Below are 20,883 nucleotides of genomic sequence, written 5' to 3' on the forward strand. Positions count from 1 at the left end.
TACGCTAACGGATTTATCTTCTATTTCCTCGCCACCAAGAAACTGAGCAACTCTTGCTTCAATAATTCTATGCGATGGTGGTACCCAAAACCTAGCTTCAAACTGGTCACCAACGACGGTACGATTGCTGCAGAAAAATCGTGTTTGTGTCCCGTAATGGATCAAAGTCACTTCAAAACCTTGAAGATCTCCCAGCACTCCTTGGAAATATAGCAAATGAACCTTAATCCACCGTCTATATGAAGGCCACGTAGTGTGGTATAACTAAAACACGGAAAGCACCTGCAACAAACACTTGACATCCTCACACTCAACACCATGCTTTTTGCTTCCTTCCCTTCTGCTGCAAACTCCAGCGGTATTCCATGAGCGTAGATGCGAAAACGAGAACTAAAACCTGATGGCATGATAATCGGCATTAGTGATAACTACATTCTAACACACCCTCCTCTTCCACATCCGCACATCCGCCGCTTGGCTCGTGACTCTTTCGTTTCTTACTTCTTAGTACACAACTCTACCGCAACTCTGCGCGTTAGCCTGTGTTCTTTTAGATCTTTTTTGAGACTGTACTGTAGAGCAAGTTGGTCCCGGTTGCGCGGGCAATGCCTTCACGTCCGCTAGTGCTCGACCCTTAGGCTACTGCCTTCATCCATCAAACGATACTAATTATTGTTCTTTCTATTTGTTTAATTTTCTGACATCCTCGTCTCCATCTGGATTGTGGAATTCATCCCCGACAATGCTCCTCTACCTGCAATCATCAGGTCGCTCCAACTGTCGGAAAGATCGCCCAGTCGCCAGCAAATGCCAGTGCAGCAGATGCCCCACAAGGTGGTGGTACGGCTGGGAACGGTACCACCGAAGGAGCGTCCCACCTACGCCACGCCGAACGTGCTGGGCGGTGGCCGAAAGCCAGGGCCACCGTCCCAACTTCTTAGCCAGGACAGTCTCACCCTGACCGGGTCACATCTGTACAGCCGCATCTCGCCGAACAGTACGCTCGACCGGTTGCGGCGCGAGACCGCCTCGCACACGCTGGACGTGGTCGACAAGAGCAAATCCTTTGACAACAACAACTACGGGCTCGGCCTCGGTGGTGGCACGGGCATCAGCGCCAGCGCCGCCACCGGCCACCCGTACGAGTACGAGTTTGACAAGAGCAAATCGTTCGACGACAATCTCGGCATGCCGCTGGCCGACCGGATGGCGGACAAGCGCACGTACGTGACGACCGAGAAGCGCTCCTACTCGCACGATCGCGTGTTTGGCTCCAACTCATCCAGCAACGAGTACGCAACGAGCCAGTCGTCGACTTCGCGCAACCGCTCGCCCCAAACGTCACTGTTTGGCGGACTGAACCGTCTGTACGAACCGGAGCTACCGTACGAACTGAATCGCGTTACGAGTGCCCGCTCACCGATCATGATGGGATCGGCCTACCGGCAGGCACGTGCGGCCGGCGTGTCGAGGGAACGATCGCCCGTCCCGGGCTACCAGAAACCGACCGACCTGTATCTGATGCGCCAGCAAACGCCCGACTCCGAGTACGACGAGCGGCTGATGACGCCAGAGTATGGTGGGGCGGAGCCGGCCCAACCGATAGCCACCTTCAAGGAGGCCGAGCTGGTGAAGAAGTTCCTGTACGCCACCAAGAACAAGGTGCAGATGCACCGGGAATCGGCCGCCCGGAACGCGATGCCACCGCCCACCATCGCCGGGACGCCATCGTCTGGAAGGTACTAACAGCTAAAAGCGACAAACTTACTAAGCGAAGCACCCCGCGCGGCACACTAAGGCACTAATGGCGCGCCGTAGACAAAAACACAGTAGTACACACGTACACGTACAGGCACACCCTCCCCTTATAACACAAAACTAACCTACGTAGCGTGCTACCGGCATTCTTCCAGAAGACCTGCATCACTCTTACTAAAACGGGTACACACTATACTACACACGCACTACACTAAGGGTGAGGGCTAGGCGGTGCTGGTGTCGCAATAACAAACTGGTGCTGGCTTGTAATTAGCAAGAACTGTAACGAATCTGTATACAAAACGACACAAGCTCTAGCGTACGTCGTCGGTGGCGCAAGAAATCAAAAACGCATTGTTAATGTTGTAACCCATTTTTAATATCAAACGTACGCGGCCATACATCGGAGCAAAACATGCAAAATACTACGAGCTACTACTACAACTACTGCTACTAAACAATAATCAAAACCTTGCGGATGCGAGTAGATAACGAATCTTTAGTCAACTTTTTCTACAAAAACCCAAAAAACGTAACCTAAAAATTCTGTAAAAAAAACTAACGAACGATGCTTAAACTTTTTAAAATCAAAACTCACCGTACCGTGTGGTGTATAAAGTAATGAACTAGCGATCTTAAACTAGCGTTTAAATTTGCCGCCGTCAGCTCGGATACTCAGCTTCAGTCCGAGCGGTTATAAACGTATAAGCTAAAACGACTACTTAAGCAAAAAAACGGAATCATACATTTTAACAAACACCGATCGTTACATGTTTAACCGAAACGCGTTAATGCATTTGAGTTTTTTAGCACTACTGTTCGATGTATTAGTAGTTGGACTTTTGAAGGAAAAGAAAAAAAGTCTGAATGTGAGCAAGTTTTCCTTCCCGTGTGTGTTCTGTTTTGTGCGCGGGATATCGAGTGAGGTGAAAATACCAGGTGCTGAACGAACCGAACGTCGTTCCGTATGTTGTTAGAGTAAGCAACGCAAACAAAACAAAAAGTTTTAATTTGAAAACTAATGGTGCAGGTCCACTAAAGCAACTAAACCCTCAATCTGCTCAAACCTCGTTAACCACGGCAAAGCTTAAAACTAAACCCCGCTAAAAAAAACTAAACCATCTTTTCCGCGTGCTCGGCAGCTGCGCCACTACGCAAAAGCCCACCTCCACCTGTACCATGACGCTTGTTTTCTTCTATACTTTCAGTTGTACCGCTAGCTCCTGTGACTTTTGGCCACACTGTGGCGTGTCGTCCGCGGGTGCAACTGCAAGTGCGCGCCAGTCGGTCGAGGAACAGTCGAAGGAACAGTTGGCCACTAGCCACCTGCCCAAATCGGGCAGTGATAATTGTTTGAGCCGCAGGGGAAAGCGTGTGGTGGTAGCACCGCCCGAGGTGATATACATCGGCGACAGTGTGGGTGGACCGCGGGCGGACAGTGGTGGTAGCAACAGTAGTAGCGTTAGTAGTCACAACCAAGGTAGTCACAGCGGCGGTTCGGCCATCGGCTGGCCACACGCGGCATCGCCGAAAGCGCCGACCGGTTCGAACGGACCGTCGGCCCCGTCGGAGTCGGCCGGGATTGGTCGTGCATCCGGGCGGGCCGTACCGGTTCCGGTCAAGGCGAACAGCTACGGGGGAGTAAGTAGCTTCGGTCAGCAGCATCACTACTATCAGCAACAGAAGCAGCAGCAACCACACCACCAGCAGGACCTGCAGCATCCGCAACGCATTCTACGCAAGCAGCAAAACTTTGAATTCTACGATGATGATGGTGCTGGCCCAATGTCCTACCGGATGTCATCGGGACCGGCAGCAAAATCGACCGTACACGGGCCGGCTGCTGGAGGCCTTTCGGTCGAACAGTACGGCCAGCCGACCGGTGCCGGCAGCAACAGCAACATCATCAGCACGATCATAAAGGCAAACTCGATAACGTTTCTCGGCGAGCACGAGATGCCAATTACGCGTGACCGTGCTTCCACGCCCAAGGGAAAGGTAGCGGTGGCCGGGCAGTCCGTGCCGGGGAGCACTGGTGCGTTCTCGACAGCCAAAAGTAATGGTGGCACATCAATGACAGTCGTGCCGGTGGCGATGGCACCAGCGATGGTGGCGAACGGGAAAACCAACCGTACCGGGGGCAGTAACAAACAGCGACACCATCAACAATCGTCGACTGTTGGCAATCAGCAGCAGCAGCAACATGGCACAGCTTGCACTGGCACTGGCATCGATGCGCGGGACGGTAGAGCGAGGTAAGCAATCAGAGCATCGACATCGTGTAATTTCAATTATGCCGTTTGATAATTCATCAATGCCGAATCAGATACTCACAAAAGCAGCATCGAGATATTGGAAAAACGGTCATGTCGCTTGAAAGGTCGAGCACATGTTTTTTTGTATTATTTTACAATGTTGGCCCAGAATTACATAAAAGTTTGGCGAGTTATATTGACCGATAATTCCAAAAAGAATCAAATTGCATACCTTTAGGCGCTCGTAAAATATTGCATTGCAGTGAAAGCTATAATTATTGCATACCTTCAGGCGCATAGCAGGGCTAGGTCTTGGGAGCCCTCTAAACAATACAGAATAATTTTTAATCCAGTTATTGTGGACAAATACATCCTATTACATACTTTCAGGCGCACAGTTGAACTTTTTAGCGTATACCATTACAAATAAGCTGGCGGAATTAAACATTTGTTCGCCTAAAAGCAGACAGAAGGCTCGTCGGTTTTTTTAAATTGACATTTAAAGCATCTTTCGTTATAAAGACTGCATCAATATTAAACTTCTCCCTAAAGGCCTACGCCATTCTTTTGAAATGGCTTTTGAAAATGCGTAAAATGCCCTTTATTACATCAGTTATGAAGAAATTCTACTACCCAGATTCTTCAAACTGGTGCGTACTATGCCCTTCCGATTTCATTGGAAAAGAAAGTCAAATTAATCTGTTCATTTTTGCGAAGAAATTTCCCCATTGAAAGCCTCTCCCTTCGCTCAATTTCCATAGAGATCAGATTATTTAATATCGAGCGCGTGTCAAAGCTCTTCTCTCGGGCGATGCATTTCCTCGCCCGAACGAGATGCCTTAATTTTCTCCACCGTACGTACGGGCACAACCCTTTGCAAATCAATGCCACAGGTATCCTTGTCAAAACAGGTAACCTCTCCATTGGGAAATGGCCGGGCTTAGCAAACTGTTCGCCTGCGACGTAACCTTCCGGGAAACATAAATTCCATCGCATTCCTCTTTAGCCCCAAGAGTCCGGCAAACATGAAGCACCCCCCTGGGGAGGGGGAAGGTGATATTGATGTGCGAGGGACGGCACCGGCCAAGATCATCCATTCAAAAGCTCGACGCTTCATTTTCATATGAATATTTTCATACGCATTTCTATGCCAGCAATAAATGGGGTGAGCTTGCGAGGGAAAAGAACGGGTGAGAAAATATTATCATTGCCACCCTGAAACTGCCTCCATCATCATCGCCCTTGGAAAAGGTGGCGAAGGATGGCGGAAAGAAAAGCGATCCCGTCTCGGCTTGGCTGCTTGGCCGTCGTGTAGCAGATGGGTAAAATTAATATTACGTTGGGTGAATGATTTTTCTTTTTGTGACTTTTTGGTGCGGTTGGCGTGAATCGGGTGGCAGTTCGCATGCGATGACGCAAAACCAAAAAACCATGAAACTTGACGATGGCACCGTACTGTCTGCGCTACCATTCGTCACCTGAGAGTGCTCTGATGGGGGGCGGGAGTGTACGTAACGGATGCTTCATAAGCGAAATAAAACATAATTTGCGGTAAACTTTTTGTCTTGCGTCTCCTGCTGGTACAATTTCTTGGAAAGATAATTTATCTTCTCCACGCTTCACCTACAAACCGGGTTAGGCGTGTAAGAATGGGAGAATGATCGCTGTTACGGCTGTTGGGAGGGTAAAAATTTCAATCTATTTACACTCGCCAATCACGCTTCTTTGACTGCATAATCTCCCAGGGTGTTGAGAAAGAATTGTATATTTATTTGTCTTTTGTTTGCTAAACCAAACCAACCACATGCGTTTGACGCTCTTATCTGTGTACTTCGTTGTGCACCCTTGTATTACCATCACCGCTTTCTAATCTGACCCGTTTCGTTTCCATTCCATTCTTGTACGATTTTTATCATTTTCGACCTCTGTCATCGGTGGCTGGATCGGAATTAATTGCCCATTCCCGGGAACCCTCGCCGGTCTGATCGTGATCTGCATCACCCAAACTCTGAAGACCTCAGACGACAAAACCACGAGCGGCGGCGACGGCGGCGGCAGCGACGGCAGCACAACCATCGACATCGTTAGCGACCGGGTCCATCAAGCGAAAGTTTGAGATGAAACTCAAGAGTCGTTCGCTGCCCAAATCCTTCATGCGCTACAGGTGAGTAACGTCGAATTTCCCCATTTTTCTCCTCTGGCAGCACATTTCATCACGTTGCTCTCACACTCCATTTCGGTCCAGAAATATGAAGATGTCCTTGTGGTCCTGTGCAGGCTTTGTCTTGTCCTGGCTACTGGTCAATGGATGATTATTACGTTCGCATCTTTCAGCTCTTATTCTCTTGTTGTTGTGACATGCTCATCGATGCATCGATGTAATCCGTTTACTCGAGACAGCTAATCCGGTTACGTCAATTATGATTCTTATGGATCCACAAGTTTTTTTCAACCCCATTTACTTTTCTCTGTTGATCTGTAAATGTAATGGCCCAGACAGGAGAAGGAGGAAGACCTGTCTGGGGTATGAATAATGTGGTTGATTTATCATCGGAAACAATGCGGAGAAGGAAGAACACTGTTAATGATGATTTCATTACGGATAATTTATTTAACCAGAAAAAAAGATCCAAGTACATATCTGGTGAGTTTGGATGTCTTGTCAGTTTTTCAAAATGTTTGTTGGGATGTAACTCCAATTGATTACCATTTCGCGAATCCTTTTACTTACTCCTTATTGAACGATTTCTTCTATGAAGAAGGTAACCAACGGCACAATTTCTCCAAAAAAAAAGGTTTCTTCAACATCTCCAAACCAAGCTCCCCATTACTTTTCGAGAAACGTACCGACTCTGATTGTCCCCTGATTTGGGGGGAAATAATTTATTCATCCACCCGAAGCATTCAGCCATGCCCGGGAACTTGACTCTCCGCATCCCAATTCAGCAAGTAAAAGCTTTATCGTATCAACGTATTTACCCAACATGCAACCAACCAGCGTGTGCAAACGTCCCGAAAGTGGGTGAAGTGGTGCCAACCATCGCTCTGTTAGCACGTAGTAAAATAGATTCGTTTACAAATGTTTCACAATCCCCGTTTGTGAAAACACAAGTGCCCGGGCACAGTTCTTTCTCTCAAAAAAGGGGGCGTTGGCATGCTGTTTCGATCCCTTTTCCCCTAGCGTCTATTCCGTACTGCCGTAGATGACGTAACACGAATATGGCGATGATGATGGTTTGGTGTGGTGCTGGGACATTCTTAAGAGTATTATTTCGTCTTGAACGCCCTTTGAATTTACCCGAACACAGGGACTGACAGGGAAATGGCATAAAACAAAGCGCTCTCCTGCACACGCTGCCAAGCTTCTTCATACCTCCGCGAACAAAGCGGGGGGACATTGTCCTCCGGTGGAGACCCTTGACGGTTGACGGAGGCTCGAGCAGGCGTTTCCGGTCGATTGACAAGGGTATCGTTTCGTTTCGTTGATTTATCCGAGTATTAATTCGCACCATTTCCAGCGGCGTTAGCCCACCGACTTATAAACATTCCACAGTCCTTTTCGAAAAGACGTGGGGCCCGGTGGAAATCTGTTTCAAAGCACACGAATACCGGGTGTTAGCCGAGTCCAAGGGGGATCGAGCATTGCTAGGCTACTAAAAAAATAGGACACCTTTCTTTCTGTTTGGTATTTTTGGTTTCACAACCATCTTGAAAAGCTCGTTTTTTTGCATTCATTGACACCATCGGCAAAGGACTCAGCTCTACCTTTTGTGTGTGTGTGTGTGTGGGGGATTGATTTATGCATGAATGATTCGAAGGGTTTGCCACGATAAAGTGCCGAAACGGGAATGCCTTCAAAATGGCCACGCTTGTACGATTTTGCCATCAAACTGTCGATTGATGGCACAATCCAAAGGTTTTCTTTGGCCCCTAGGCATCAACAGTGTCATCAGCGTAAACGATATTTTAAAAAACTAACTATCAAAGCTATTTTAAAAGACTTCATATCGTTTTTATGAGCTTTCAAATAATGTGAATTTTTGAGTAGCTTCTACTATCATACAACTACAATACAAATAACATACATAAAACATAAAACAGCACTTTACAACAGCCACGTCCCATAACGATCATTTTAAACTGCTCCAAAGTACGCACGCTGACACCTAGATGGCGCTGTGCATTAAATTTCAACCGGCTTGACAGCACCGCGCACAGCCCACTGTGTACAGCCCGTACGAAAGGAAACAAAGCAGTGCGGGAGGGGAAACAACAGACAAGAAGGGCACACTCTTTTACGCGGCCAAACTGCACTATGGGATGACGGTTGCGCTACACCCAAACCCCGCACTGTCAAGCAACGGGCATTTTGAAAAAGGTAAACAAACGGAACGGACGCAAATGCCGCGGGCTTGCAGCGAAGAGTGAACGCGCGCGCGTCCAAACTTCCTTCGCCAATCGAACGGTACAGATTGTGCGTGTGTCTGTGTTATTAGTTGTTGTAAGTGTGTGCAATGGGTAGTAAATGCTGAAGGAATTGGTTCTAAATTCCCATTTCGATGTCGAATCCTGCAGTTGTGGCCGCCTTCCCAGCTGCAACACCAGATCGTGGGCAAATGTGTGTGTGTTAGAGTGAGAAGGGTGTCAATTGCAGAATTCGTTTTGTGTATTGTTCTTCCTTCTGTTCGTTCCACAACTGAATGCGTGTGTGCGTGTGTGTGCATAATGCACATTCTGTGCTGCAATTTGTGTGTTTGCGTGTTTAGTCACCAGCAGGAAAATATCAATTTCCTTTCGGTGTCAAAGGTTACGATCAGCACGGTCAGATAACGACGACGACAAGCGACAAGCTCGGTTCGTTTGGTGTGGAGTTAGAAGCAGCAGAGAAACCGAGAAACGTTAAGAAATGTTTCAATGCTGCAGCAACGACAACAGCAAACAGGAATCACCTGCCCACCGTTGCGTGTGTGTGTGTGTGTAGGTCGCGCGCGTTCGCACATTGAAGTTGATCGGTTGAAGGTTTCACACGGGGCATGCTTTGATGCTCGCACCGCCATTGGCCTTGGAGCGTTCAACAGCTGTGCATAAATTAATTAGTGAGAGCTATTACGCTGGACGAAAGACGATTGATTGTTCCCGCAAGACACGCGGTAACGACGAACACATTGAACAGACAGCCACGGGTGTATGTGTGCCGCCTGTTGCATGTCCTTTTCCCGGGGATGTGCATATGTATTGGTGCGCTCCGTTCCGCACGTCCGGAAGAAAGGTGTGTGGAAGGATCGTGAAGAAATCGTCCCAAAACGAATCCGTTTCTTGAGTTTGAATAGAAATAGAGCCGCAACAGGGAAACAGGAAGTAGCGAAAGAATACACCTGGGATGATATTGTTGTTTTATTGCATGCCTAAAACGACTTCTTTTCTATTTTAGCAAACCTTTCTTAAAGAAAGACAGAAGTAGAAAAGTTCCATCGTCTGCTGTTGTGGTTGCCATGGGAAACGGTTCGTGTTCGACGAGCAGCAGCAGCAGCTCGGTTTTCTCGTGCTCGAGCACCTTTCCCCCAGCATTGCGATGATCATCGTGAACCAGTATTTAAAGGGCAGAGCGGGCTTTTTCGGAAAACCAGATCCCCAGTGTTAATTTGGAGCCGTTCCATTAGCACCGTGGCCGTGCGATAGACGTGCATCTGTTTATTGGCTAATCGGCACCGCCGCACCATGCGCGCGGGACCCTGCCGTTATTGCACGGTTTGGCCACTGGCGGCCACTATTAATACCTTAAAACCGAGTCAAACAAGATCAGCCCGCGATATCCAGGAGGATTCGTGCCAAAAGCGGCATTGCGCATTCGCACCACATTTTGCGGTTTGTTTTTTTTCTCGTAAATTTATTCATTTATTCATGTGCTGAGATCGAAAGTAGTCAAACAAGGTACAGTGTTTGATGTTTTTATTGCAAAAGAATGCTTCTACTTTGTTGACAGTGGAAGGTATTGCTTTTCCTTTCTGTTATAAAGTCACACTGTAACGGCTAAAACTATCAACACGTGTTGCCACTTAAAGCCATTCCCCCTTTGCTAACGAACTGTGCACATAAAGCTCATAAACGTGCCTGCGGGAAAATGGGAATTAGCGTTATTGTAGTCACAAGCGTCCAGAACAGATCTGAATTCGAAAAACAATCATCAAACAGTCTCAAACAAATAACCTTTTTTTTGTAAAACAATTGCATACGGGTGCGCCAGTGGTGATTGCTTATCGCACATTGTAATTGATTAAATTGATTACGAGTTGTGAGTTGGTTGATTTTTTGTACTGCATACCAACGCCAGAAGCGATTGTTTCACGTGGAACAATCAACTATAACGAGAGCTCCAGTGTAATGTTTGCCCCAAACGGTCCCTTTTTACTTTTCGCTTTGGGATGTGCAGAGAGAAGTATATTTGTCAAAGGTAATCAACGTTCTGCCGAAGGTAAACGAAACGTGTTTTTCTTTATTTTAGGAGCCACACGCAAATGCAAACATCACCGCCCAAAAAAAACGCGTCAAATGTGCTTGTTAGAAAGGGCAAGATCACCAGGGGCAGCTGGTTTCGTCTGGCAGAAAACTCCGCAGCTCCACCTATCAACCTATCCGGAGTCTTTTTTCCCGGAAAAAGAGCTACACTAACCGAGAGAGCGCACCAGCGCTCGTCTGCTTTTGACGTTATGCTGAGTGGTGGAGCATGAATTTGGAAAGCTTCTACGCATTTCGTGCTGGAAGCGAGCTGGCAGGGGGGCACCAAAACGGCGCAACGATTGTGTACCTTTTTGAGGGATAATATTTGTGGATTATTATTACTGCCAGAGCGCTACCTACGTGGGTTTTTTAATTCTTTTTTTTTCTTTGGTTCGTGTGGGATTGCACGGCTCTGTTGCTTCTCGAGCGACTTAACAATGGTCGTTAATTTTTCACCTGGTCGCCCATTGCCCTTCTAAAGCACCATCTCCCCGCACCACCATGTTTGGGTAGTAGGTGCACAGGTGCGTTTGAAGAACTTCTGGAAAACACACACACACAAAGGCAGATAAGAAGCTGACTGGCACGAAAGAAGGCATTGAACTTTATGCATTTTTCGATCCCATTCTACTTCTTGCCTTTGGATAGCGCATATTACCATTAGTATCTTCTTGGTTGAGCGGAGCACGAAGGAGGGGGGGGGGGGGCGGATAGGTGCACGATGAGATGCAACGGCCGGTCTGGAATCGTGACTGGTGATGGATGGATTTGCTCGTCGCGACCCAAATCACGCAAAAGAGAGGGAGAGAGCCAGAAAAAAGAGGATGGAAGCGCCGGCACGCAACACTGACGAACAAAGGGCCCGCTCGGGACAACCCTTGGCTATCGATCTGCTAACTGTTTGTGACGCACTGGATGTGTCTGTGTGTGTGTTCGTGTGAAATGGCCGACTTATTTTTGCAGGTGATCAATAAACAACCACCCTTTTGCACATGACCCGATTTTCACACCGCACGCCTCACGCCACCAACTGTGAACGATGGACTGGAACATAATTTACACCTTCTTGGCATGGAGACTGCTGCTGCTGCACACATTGTGCCCATACCCAGATGCACTTGTTACGTTTCATCGAGCTGGGCTGGAGTGAGTGCAGCACGCGCAACGGGATGCGAATTGGCGAATGCATTTTGTGGCAACTTTCGAAAAAAAAGAAGAAATGGGAATGAAAAACAGCACTTCCCGAAACCTGTTCCCTGGGTACAATGAGACCGTTTTATTATTAAGAGTTTCGGTCAACAAAGTACTGAAAAGAGCGGGAGTTTTTCAATAATTCGAAAGTCTATTTTTAATTCATTATTATACTCTACCGTATATTAATTATCGAACAGCATTAAAATGCAGCAAGCCCGTAAAAAATAATGGTCCTGCTTGCACTTTTCTTTCACCGCACTGCGATGTAATTTGCATAATTAATGCTTCCTGATAATCGATCGCTGGACATGCGTAAATTCTGGTTGGACTCTGGTTTGCTCTGATTTTGGGAAGAGAAAGGTTTACCACCATTTGTTGATTATTTTACCACAATTTGAACATTAAATAGTGTTATTTGGGGAATGGATAATCCATAATTTGTGTCTTTTTTTTTTAACGCAAACAAAAACCTTCAATCGATCAACTTCAACTTAGCTTACGTTAAACTGGAATTGTGTACTATCGTAAAAGAAAACAGGCTCATTTGTAACAATTCTTACTCGCCGTATCGCACTACTAGCTTCAACACAACCGTCTCAACACCTATATCGATTTTACTCCCCGCCAGCAGTTAATGCGGGAAACCTAAAAGATCATATCATTTACATTTCGAACGCAACAAGTGTCCTATTACCCAGCATCAAACCGCGCGTAAAGTGTCTGCGTGTGTGTGTGCCGTGTCGTGTGCTTTAGTGCAAAACGCGTTAACCAACCCGTTTCCTGTGTCCCGGGCCTCCGGGGTGTGTGCGCAAAATTTAATATCGCTCGCGCGGGTAAGCGCGTGCCTTGAGCAGTGTTCACACTGCTTGTTGCTTTGGTGAAAATTGATACCGATCGACCAAGCAGAGAGAGATGTGCTGAGTTGTGGCCGGGGTGGAATGGAGCAAACGCACTCCTGCAGCTCCCCAAACAGCTGACCACAACCGTTGCACCCTGCCTGATGGCCTCTGTCCGCTGTGCCGATTATGATCTGTTGCTGCTACCTCTTCCTCTGCCCCGTTGCTGAGTGTCAAGAGCGTGTCTAACACAGAGGTGTTGAAGGTAAAGTGTGCGACCGTGTGTGTGTATGATGGCGGATGTCATTTCGTCCCCAAGGGGACCCACCAGCGTGGACGAGCCGCAGCTGCGCAACGCGGTCGGTCGGACGAGACGAAGGAAAACGACCGACGAAGTGATCGAAGAGATGGATTCGCTCGAACCGTACGATCGGCGGGCGGAAGATCACAACCCAGCGGACGACGCTGCCGACGAGCAGCGCGAAAAGGAGCTAAAGAAGGACAGTGGCGAATGCTCACCGTCGTACCGATATGGGCACGACGATACGGTTGCGCTGCTATCGTGCAATCAAGACGCTATCGTGCCGATTGAAACCGATCCGCTGGTGCAGGTGGTGCAAGTTGTTGCCTCCGCCGATGTCACGATGGAGCCTCAGCCGCCCGGCTCGGCAATACCGGCGGTCGAGCGGTGCGACGATGGGGTCGAGCAAAGCGTGGTCGCCGAAGGTCAACCGGTTGCACCGGTGGTGGAGGCCGAGCTGAGCGAACAGCTGCGCAACCTGTCGCCGCCAGCGGGCGCCAACGGTGACAGTTTGATCGTGGTCGAGCATGCGGCAGCCATTATCAACCTGCACAGCGGAGGCTATCCATTACCGGAACCGACAGAGTCGCCGCCGCCGCTGCCAATGATGCCGCCACCGATGGTCAATGAAACGGAGCGAAGTGAAACCGATCAGCAGCCGCCGGTGGCACTGCTCGACACGAGCAGACACAGTTGGCACTGTTGTGACAACGAGACGCATCCGATGTAAGTAGAGTCAAATGCACAGCACAAATGCCACGAGCTGGTCCCCAATTACCTTACAGCAAAAAAGAAGAGAGAAAACAAAAAGTGCGTAGGAGCGAGCAACAGCGACGGAAGGCAACGCCGAACCGGAACTTGGGCTTTGTTCGTTCGGCTTGACATTTTTAGGGAGCAACCGATTTGAGCGATAAATTATGTGTGCCAGTATAGTCGGGGAGGCGTTTATCGTTTGGCTTCCTTGCCGCGATCGAGTTGCTCGAGAAATCAAGAACTCCCCATCCCTCGGGGGGCTCATAACTGTCCCATTTCGACGGACCCAGTATCAACCTGAACAGCACAAATGGCCGCCCCCGCATACGAAATGCAATTACGATGCGCTTTAAACCGTACTTCCGGGGTTTGGTACGGTTCGTTGTCTTGTGATGCGTTTTCCATTGCTCGGTGTGTCCCATTGCGCCGACCTTCCCCGATTTTGGTTTTGTATTCCTCGAGCGCAGTCCCCTTTAAATATCTCCAGTTAAAGGGAACAGCAGCGTAAATTTGTCATTAATAGAGGCAGGGAGGGAAAATCTTTTTTTCTTGTGTTCAACAGTGTAAAACACATGTGCAAGAGGCGACCGATGTCCTTCGTGTTGGTGAGGAACATTGTGTGTTCATTTTTATTTCATAAAAAGAGTGATGTTGGAAAAAAATCACGTGTCTGAGACGCGTTTAATCACTCTCTTCCCCCTATCCCATGTTGAAGCCGACGAAGGGTCCTTTGTTGGAGGGTTTGTGTGGTACATGTTTTTGCGCCCCCTAAAAGCAGTACCCTACGTACGTGTAAAACGAGCTGCTTACTGTTGCTGCTAATGGCTGTATTAATGAATCACAAACGGGGCACGGTTTGATGATAGTGGGAGCAGCGAGGGAACAACAATATATTGTCATTGCTTTGTGTTCTCAAGCGCTACGCTGACTTTATGCAAACAGTAATAATCTTTGGTTGTTACAATAAGTAAAGAAGTAATTTAACAATAAGTGCCAATTTTAAAATGTAGCTTAAGCTTTCATTTTATTAGGAAAAGAATTAACAAATTAAGAACAATTTAGTTTTCGTATAAGAACTTCAAACGAACGTTTGAACTAGGCATGGGCAAATCGATTCTTTTCACCGAATGCGAACGAACTAGTTCGCTCACCAAAAAGAACCGAACGCGAACGACGATTCTTTCGTTCCTTGTTTCATGAGGTTTTTATTCACAAAGAACGCTCGTTATCTTTTTCATTTACCCACCATAGACGCATACTGTAGCCAAAGAAGTACTCATTCTGCGGTTGAAACCAATAATTTAAAAACATTAAACACTCGGCTGTCTGGTCAACACAATCCATCGCAAAACCGACCAAAAACTAGCATGTAAAAAACTAATACGAGCAAAAATGTCTCCTGCATATATTGTACCCCATGCCTTATACACACTCAAGGATTCTAAAAAAACAAAATTATTTAAATATGGATCAACATGATGAGCGCAATCAATTCAGTTCAGTTCATTCGCGAACAATGACTAATCCGTTTGAACGGGCTCGATCTATTGAATTGTATAGGTATAATTTCCATACCAACAGAACACAGATCGAACACAAATGAGCCAGTTCGAACGCGTTCGATGAATTCAGTTGTGTAGGTACGATTTATACACCAACAGAACACAGATCGAACACTAACGGATCAGATCGAACGCGTTCGATGAATTCAGTTGTGTAGGTACGATTTACACACCAACAGAACACAGATCGAACACCAGTTCGAACGCGTTCGATGAATTCAGTCGTATAGATACGATTTCCACACCAACAGCACACGTATCGAACACTGCTGGACAAATTCGACGGCGTTCGAGGAATTGAGTTGTATGGGTACGATTTCAACACCAACAGGGTACATTTTGATCTCTGACGACACGTTCGCACGGTGCGAGAATGAGCGAGAAAGCAATATGATTTTGCACGTTTCATTACCACATTTATGTGTGCCGTCGAACACTGAACGGAACGTTCGAACGCGTTCGGTGTAGTCAGTTTCTTCCAAAAGTCCTGGTCGTTCTTTTTGTTAAGAACCTCGTTCGTTCGTGCACTTTACCGAACTGTTCGAACGGTGCGATTCTCGTTTATTTTACACATGCCTAGTTTGAACATTCAAAATCGTTAATATCAATCAATTAGGCTCTCTATACCCAATTCTGATATCGAAATCACTCGATCAATTACAACAAAGTAAGGTTTTAACGATCTGCTGGAATGACACTCTCGTGGCCCTCTGCCAAACGCTCGGACTGACACACCGCAACGCATGGGATCAATTCTAATCTCGATCAGGGGGAGGGGGGCACATTTGTGCGTGATGATCGTTATTGACTATTGACTATCGCGCGTAGCTTTTATATCTATTCCAATGAATTATCCGTTGCACTAAAAAAAACGAATAAAAACCAGTAATTGGATCAATTCTTCGCTAGGGGTCTTATCTAGCCTCCCATAATCGTAATTAAAGCTCATCTATTAAATTATTCAACGAATCAAAATGAGGTAAAACGATCAATATCGTTCATCGTAGTAGATACCGTACACACACATACACACACGCTTTAAGGCATACTATAATCAAACCCTGCGCGCTCCAGGTATGTGTGTGTACCGTTGTCGAAATCGATCGATAACACTTTGGATTATGCTTTTTCCTCCTACCTGGTGTAGGGCCGCACACTCATAAAAGCATAGCATTTCGTATGCAATCCGTTGGACCGGCGTCCCGGACCAACAACCGTCTGTGCAGCTCCCGCCCTTACCCATCCCCCCCCCCTACCACACCATGGTACACCATTATTCGAAACAATCTAAAACAATCAGTACACTTAATGAAGACACGGTCACTCCATTTACGGCTCGTCCCCAAAACCGGTGGCCGATGGGTTCTCGTCGCTCCGTGCGTTCTTGCCTTCGCTCTTCCCCCGATAATCGTCTGGGGAGTCCCTTTTGCTGCTGCCCCAAACGGCACACACCGTCTCGCCGTGGCTTTTGCTTTTCCATCTCTAGCTCGCCGGCACCTTTTGTGTGAGTGCGTCTACCCTTTTTCCCCGAGATCTTCATGTCCCGGGCATCTACTGACGGTACATTCTCATCATCATCGTATCCGGCGGAGCCGCACGGTTGAGCTTAAGTGAGCGTGACATAAATTTTCCCGTTCATGCTTCGCGTTCCGGCGCGGAACCGTCCAAACATAAGGCCGGTCCGGTGGGGAGTGAAGCGTTTGACACCATCCATTCCCCAACTTACCGGTCGTGGTGGAAGTGTAACTAAGTAACACTTGGAGCGAATCCGGGAGACATACAAACAATAAGAAGTGGCCTAGACACGAGACATTATTATCGCACCCACCCCCTCCCGTCGCATGCAATGGTGCTGTGCTGTTTGTGTGCGTGTTTTTGCCACATTAAACGCAAACGCAAGCGAATGCGTATAAACACACATGTACGCGTTAATGTTTTGCTCTGGTATTTTCCCTCTTTTTCCACTGCCTCTGGATGCATTTGCAGGCACGGTGATGAATCATTCGCTTTAAGATCCTGTCTGCCACAAGCCTTCCCCCCCCCCCCCCCCCCCCCCCCCCTTCTGGATGGCTGTTTATCTTTGCGTCCCTTTTGCGAGTCTCAGGCTCCCCCGGTTCATGATAAAAGGAGTTTTTGATGCAGTCTGGGCAAAGCGTTGTGCAGACCATTTGCTTTCAATTGCTGCCGCTACGTACTTGCCAGCCCAGACTTGGGAACGGAATGATTTAAGACCTGACGCTGCCATAATGCATCAAACAGTTGGGAGGAGTTGCAGTCTGGTGACAAACATATGTTTGCATCTTTTTTCTCATTTTGTTGCACTGTACCGATTTAAATGGCATTGAAATGGTTAAAAAATACGTTTTTTTGTGTACTACCTATCGAGCAAATCATTTTGCACATCACGTACTTCATCCACTCTCAGAAATGCCTGAAATTAACATGCGTTTTACATGGTGGTAGCTGCACTGCAAGCCTGCAGCCCTTGCAACACGCCGGAATTGGTCAGCTTTCACCAGCGACCGCGGCGACAGCGAGATTTATTTTGCCAGCTGGCCGTTGTTTATGTGCCGCTACCGTGCGCCGTTTTGTCATGACATTCCGATCCGCTTTGTGGCGTTGTGTGGCTGGTAATTCCCAGCCCTGCTGCCGGTGAATAATATGCTCTCTCTCGAGCTCACTGGCTGCACTTTGATTTGTGGGTGTACACTTTCTTCATGGTGGAGCAAAAGTGCCAAGAGATGATGGCTACCGATGTTAAATTAAATTTGCATCAATCAAACCACGCAATGAATCGGGCCGACAGTATCTAATGTGTGAGTCACCGCAATCAGAAGGATCATCATCATCGTCACAACAACCGGCACAAGGAAGCGGCGAATAGATTGCGCTCGTACCGTGTACCGTACGCACGAGAGCGTGTTCCAATCCACGCGCATTAGATAATCGCGTAGCGCGTTAGACAATTGCCTGGTGTGTTCCTGGCGTGAACTTTGCGCCATAGCATCGAGCGCTCCAAGAAGTGGGAAAGAACATTAGAACAATAGAACACACATTCGGCTGCAATCAGTGGGAATCATCATTATGGAAGCTGTGATGACTCATTGTGCCGTGTGTGTGCGTTGCAATAAAGCTAATTTAATTCACCAAGAAGCGTTTAATGGTTGCAACTTAGTTTGGCTGGATGTAAAGTGTGTGTGTGTGTGTGTGTGTGTGTGTGTGCAAAAAAAAACGAGGAAGAACAAACCCTGTAAAAGGATAATTATCAACAAAAACATCCTGTTTACATCGCGTTCACTCTTGTCGGAAGCGTCTGCTGCTGTGTCTGTGAGTAAAGGTAAAGTTTTCCCATGAAATTCATTTATTGTGTCATTTTGCTCGCCCTTCGCAAGCTGGCTTTTTCGCTGATGGTTTTTTGCCCCATCAAGGAAAAAAAAATTGGAAAACATCATTAATTTCAATAATATGCGCAATCAAAAACGACCTCCCCACACACACATTTGTACAAGGTATCTCCTTTAACCGTCCAACGAGTGCTTCAATCAGCAGAAGTAGCGTCAACATTAGCATCAGGGCATCCCTCCCATCCACAGGTCGCAAAAGTTATGTCCATCTACTAAAATTGTGACCGCGTTTTTCCACCCACCATGTTATGCTGTCACACTGTCACGCCTCGCTTAGTAGACAGAAGCTTTTCCGCAAAAAAAGGGCCTCAATTGATCGTTCTTCTCGTGGGCAACAGATACCCGGAATTGGAGATGTTCGGGATGGAGTGAACGCAGAAGGTGGTTAATGGTGAAAACTTTTCCCACCATTTTTCTATTTTTGCCATCATTGTGGCGTTGAGCAAAGGACACTACTGGCAGCAGCCGGACGAATCTGAGAGGACGAGAGAAAGATGAGCAAATTTATTTACAATGAAGATGTCGACGTGTGTCGTCTTCCCCTGCTCCATCGCTTTTTCAACGCGCCTCTCACGTTCTATCGTTTCTAGGGCAATGACCTGGGTTGTTTATGCTTCGTGTGCTCGTTTTATGCCGCCTGCCCGACTGTCCATCATTTTGTCACTTTGCTGCAATCATCCTGGCTCCGTTGGAAGTGCAAAAAAAGGAGGAAAGAGTCTAAGCCTGTGTTGGGTCTTTGTGGGACACGGAGGAAATTCCTGCGCGCGGGTTGCAGCTCCGATAATGGAAGACTAGTTGTGCTTTGTGTGTGTGTGCAGCTTTTCCCTTGATTCCGCCGTCACATCTCGTGACTCATCCGAGCGTTGTGATTCCGCTCGATGGTGTCTCGTTTGCCCCATCCCGATCGGTGGAAGTTGTTAGAATGCATCCACCACGGTCGACACCACATCCACACCACATCATCCGTGGAAGAAGAATGCTGTGTACAATCATAACCTACAAATACCGACCGGTGGTGCGTCCACTTGCGGGCCGGACAGGTGAGAAAGAAACGTGACTGTCCATCTGAGAAACACTCGTGCAAGGCTCGGCCAGTTGCATCGAAGCATGTAAACGTGCTGGCAGAAGAAATGCATTCGACGCGGCAGGCTCAGAGGAGGGAGAAATTAATCGTTCTCGTTTGTACACGAGACACTCTCACCATGCCTTGCCGAGGTGCATTAGGGGTCACACACAATCACAGGGTTCGCGGCGATTCTTGGTCAGTCAGACGATTTGAACCTCGCGGAGCCGCGGCGACATCACACCAGGGGGGGGGGAAATATCGTCAAACTTAACGACCCACATTTTTATGGCGTGATTTATTCCCGAGCTCGGCATTAGGCTTTCTCTCTTTTCCCCCGTTCTTAGTGCATTCGCAGGGGGGGACAAGTCTTGCAAGAAACCGATAGTTGGGAACCGAAAGGTAAGCTTCAGTGTTCACAGTTGCCACAAGGTAAATGCTGCTACACGCCAGCAGAATGCATCATTCGGCGACGGTCCGGTGCTGCGGTGGCACGTAACGATGTGACTTATCCTTGCGGTACTGTTCACCTGGCCGGCCGGCTGCAGCATTCCGATCTCGTCGTGCTGTGTCGCGTTCGAAACCGGTTGATCTTTATCGAACGGCAGATTGCCTTTGCCTCGTCCGCTGGTTTGGTCCGTTTGTGGTTGCTCTTTACGACACGCATCGGATCGTATCGGTTCGGTAAGCTTTTTCGACGCTTCGTTATGATTCACTGGCTTTATGAAGTTTTATTGGGCCTTTTTTATAAAAAAGGGGAAACGTTCTGTTGTGGTTTGGTTTTATGTATTTGTTGGGGTTTGAATTTAATTTGAATTTTATAATGGTGGAAGCTAATACTGTAGTAAGGCCCAAACCGAGCCTTTAAATGAGTGACTATGCGTGACTTGATGAATTGTTAGTCAAAACAGAATAGTCAGTTTTTTGGATTGTTTGATGGCAACTTTAAACTTTGCAGCTGACGTTGTTCCTATTGAAAAAAGTCAACTGAAGTACGTTATTATTAAAAAAAAACACGTTTTAGCTCATTTTTATAAAGACAATAATGGGTCATTTAAATGGATCGAGGAATTTCACCTATTTTTTACATATTTTACCTTTAAATTCTGTTAAATATCATTGTTGCGTTGGCCTTCCATCGTTCTTTCCAAAGCGCAATGTGACATTTTTAAAATTCAAACCATCACCATCGCGTTCCTTCCTGGAACAACTCTCCTCAATTCTTAACAAACTTTCGTCACGGCTTTTCGTCACCATTG

General features: G+C 47.3%; 1 protein-coding gene across 5 annotated transcripts in view; it reads left to right on the forward strand.

Moving 5' to 3' along the window:
- LOC1276993 (mucin-19) overlaps positions 1-20,883 on the forward strand; it is a 172,396-nt gene that overhangs the window by 113,934 nt on the left and 37,579 nt on the right. For all 5 annotated transcript variants that reach the window (XM_061647345.1, XM_061647343.1, XM_061647341.1 and 2 more), the window contains 3 exons: positions 768-1,739; positions 2,967-4,013; positions 6,028-6,177. In XM_061647345.1, the coding sequence (XP_061503329.1) occupies positions 768-1,739; positions 2,967-4,013; positions 6,028-6,177 (2,169 nt within the window). The remainder of the gene's footprint in view (positions 1-767; positions 1,740-2,966; positions 4,014-6,027; positions 6,178-20,883) is intronic.

Source organism: Anopheles gambiae, chromosome 2 (assembly GCF_943734735.2).
Source record: "Anopheles gambiae chromosome 2, idAnoGambNW_F1_1, whole genome shotgun sequence".
In the NCBI taxonomy this organism is placed as follows: Eukaryota; Metazoa; Arthropoda; class Insecta; order Diptera; family Culicidae; genus Anopheles; species Anopheles gambiae.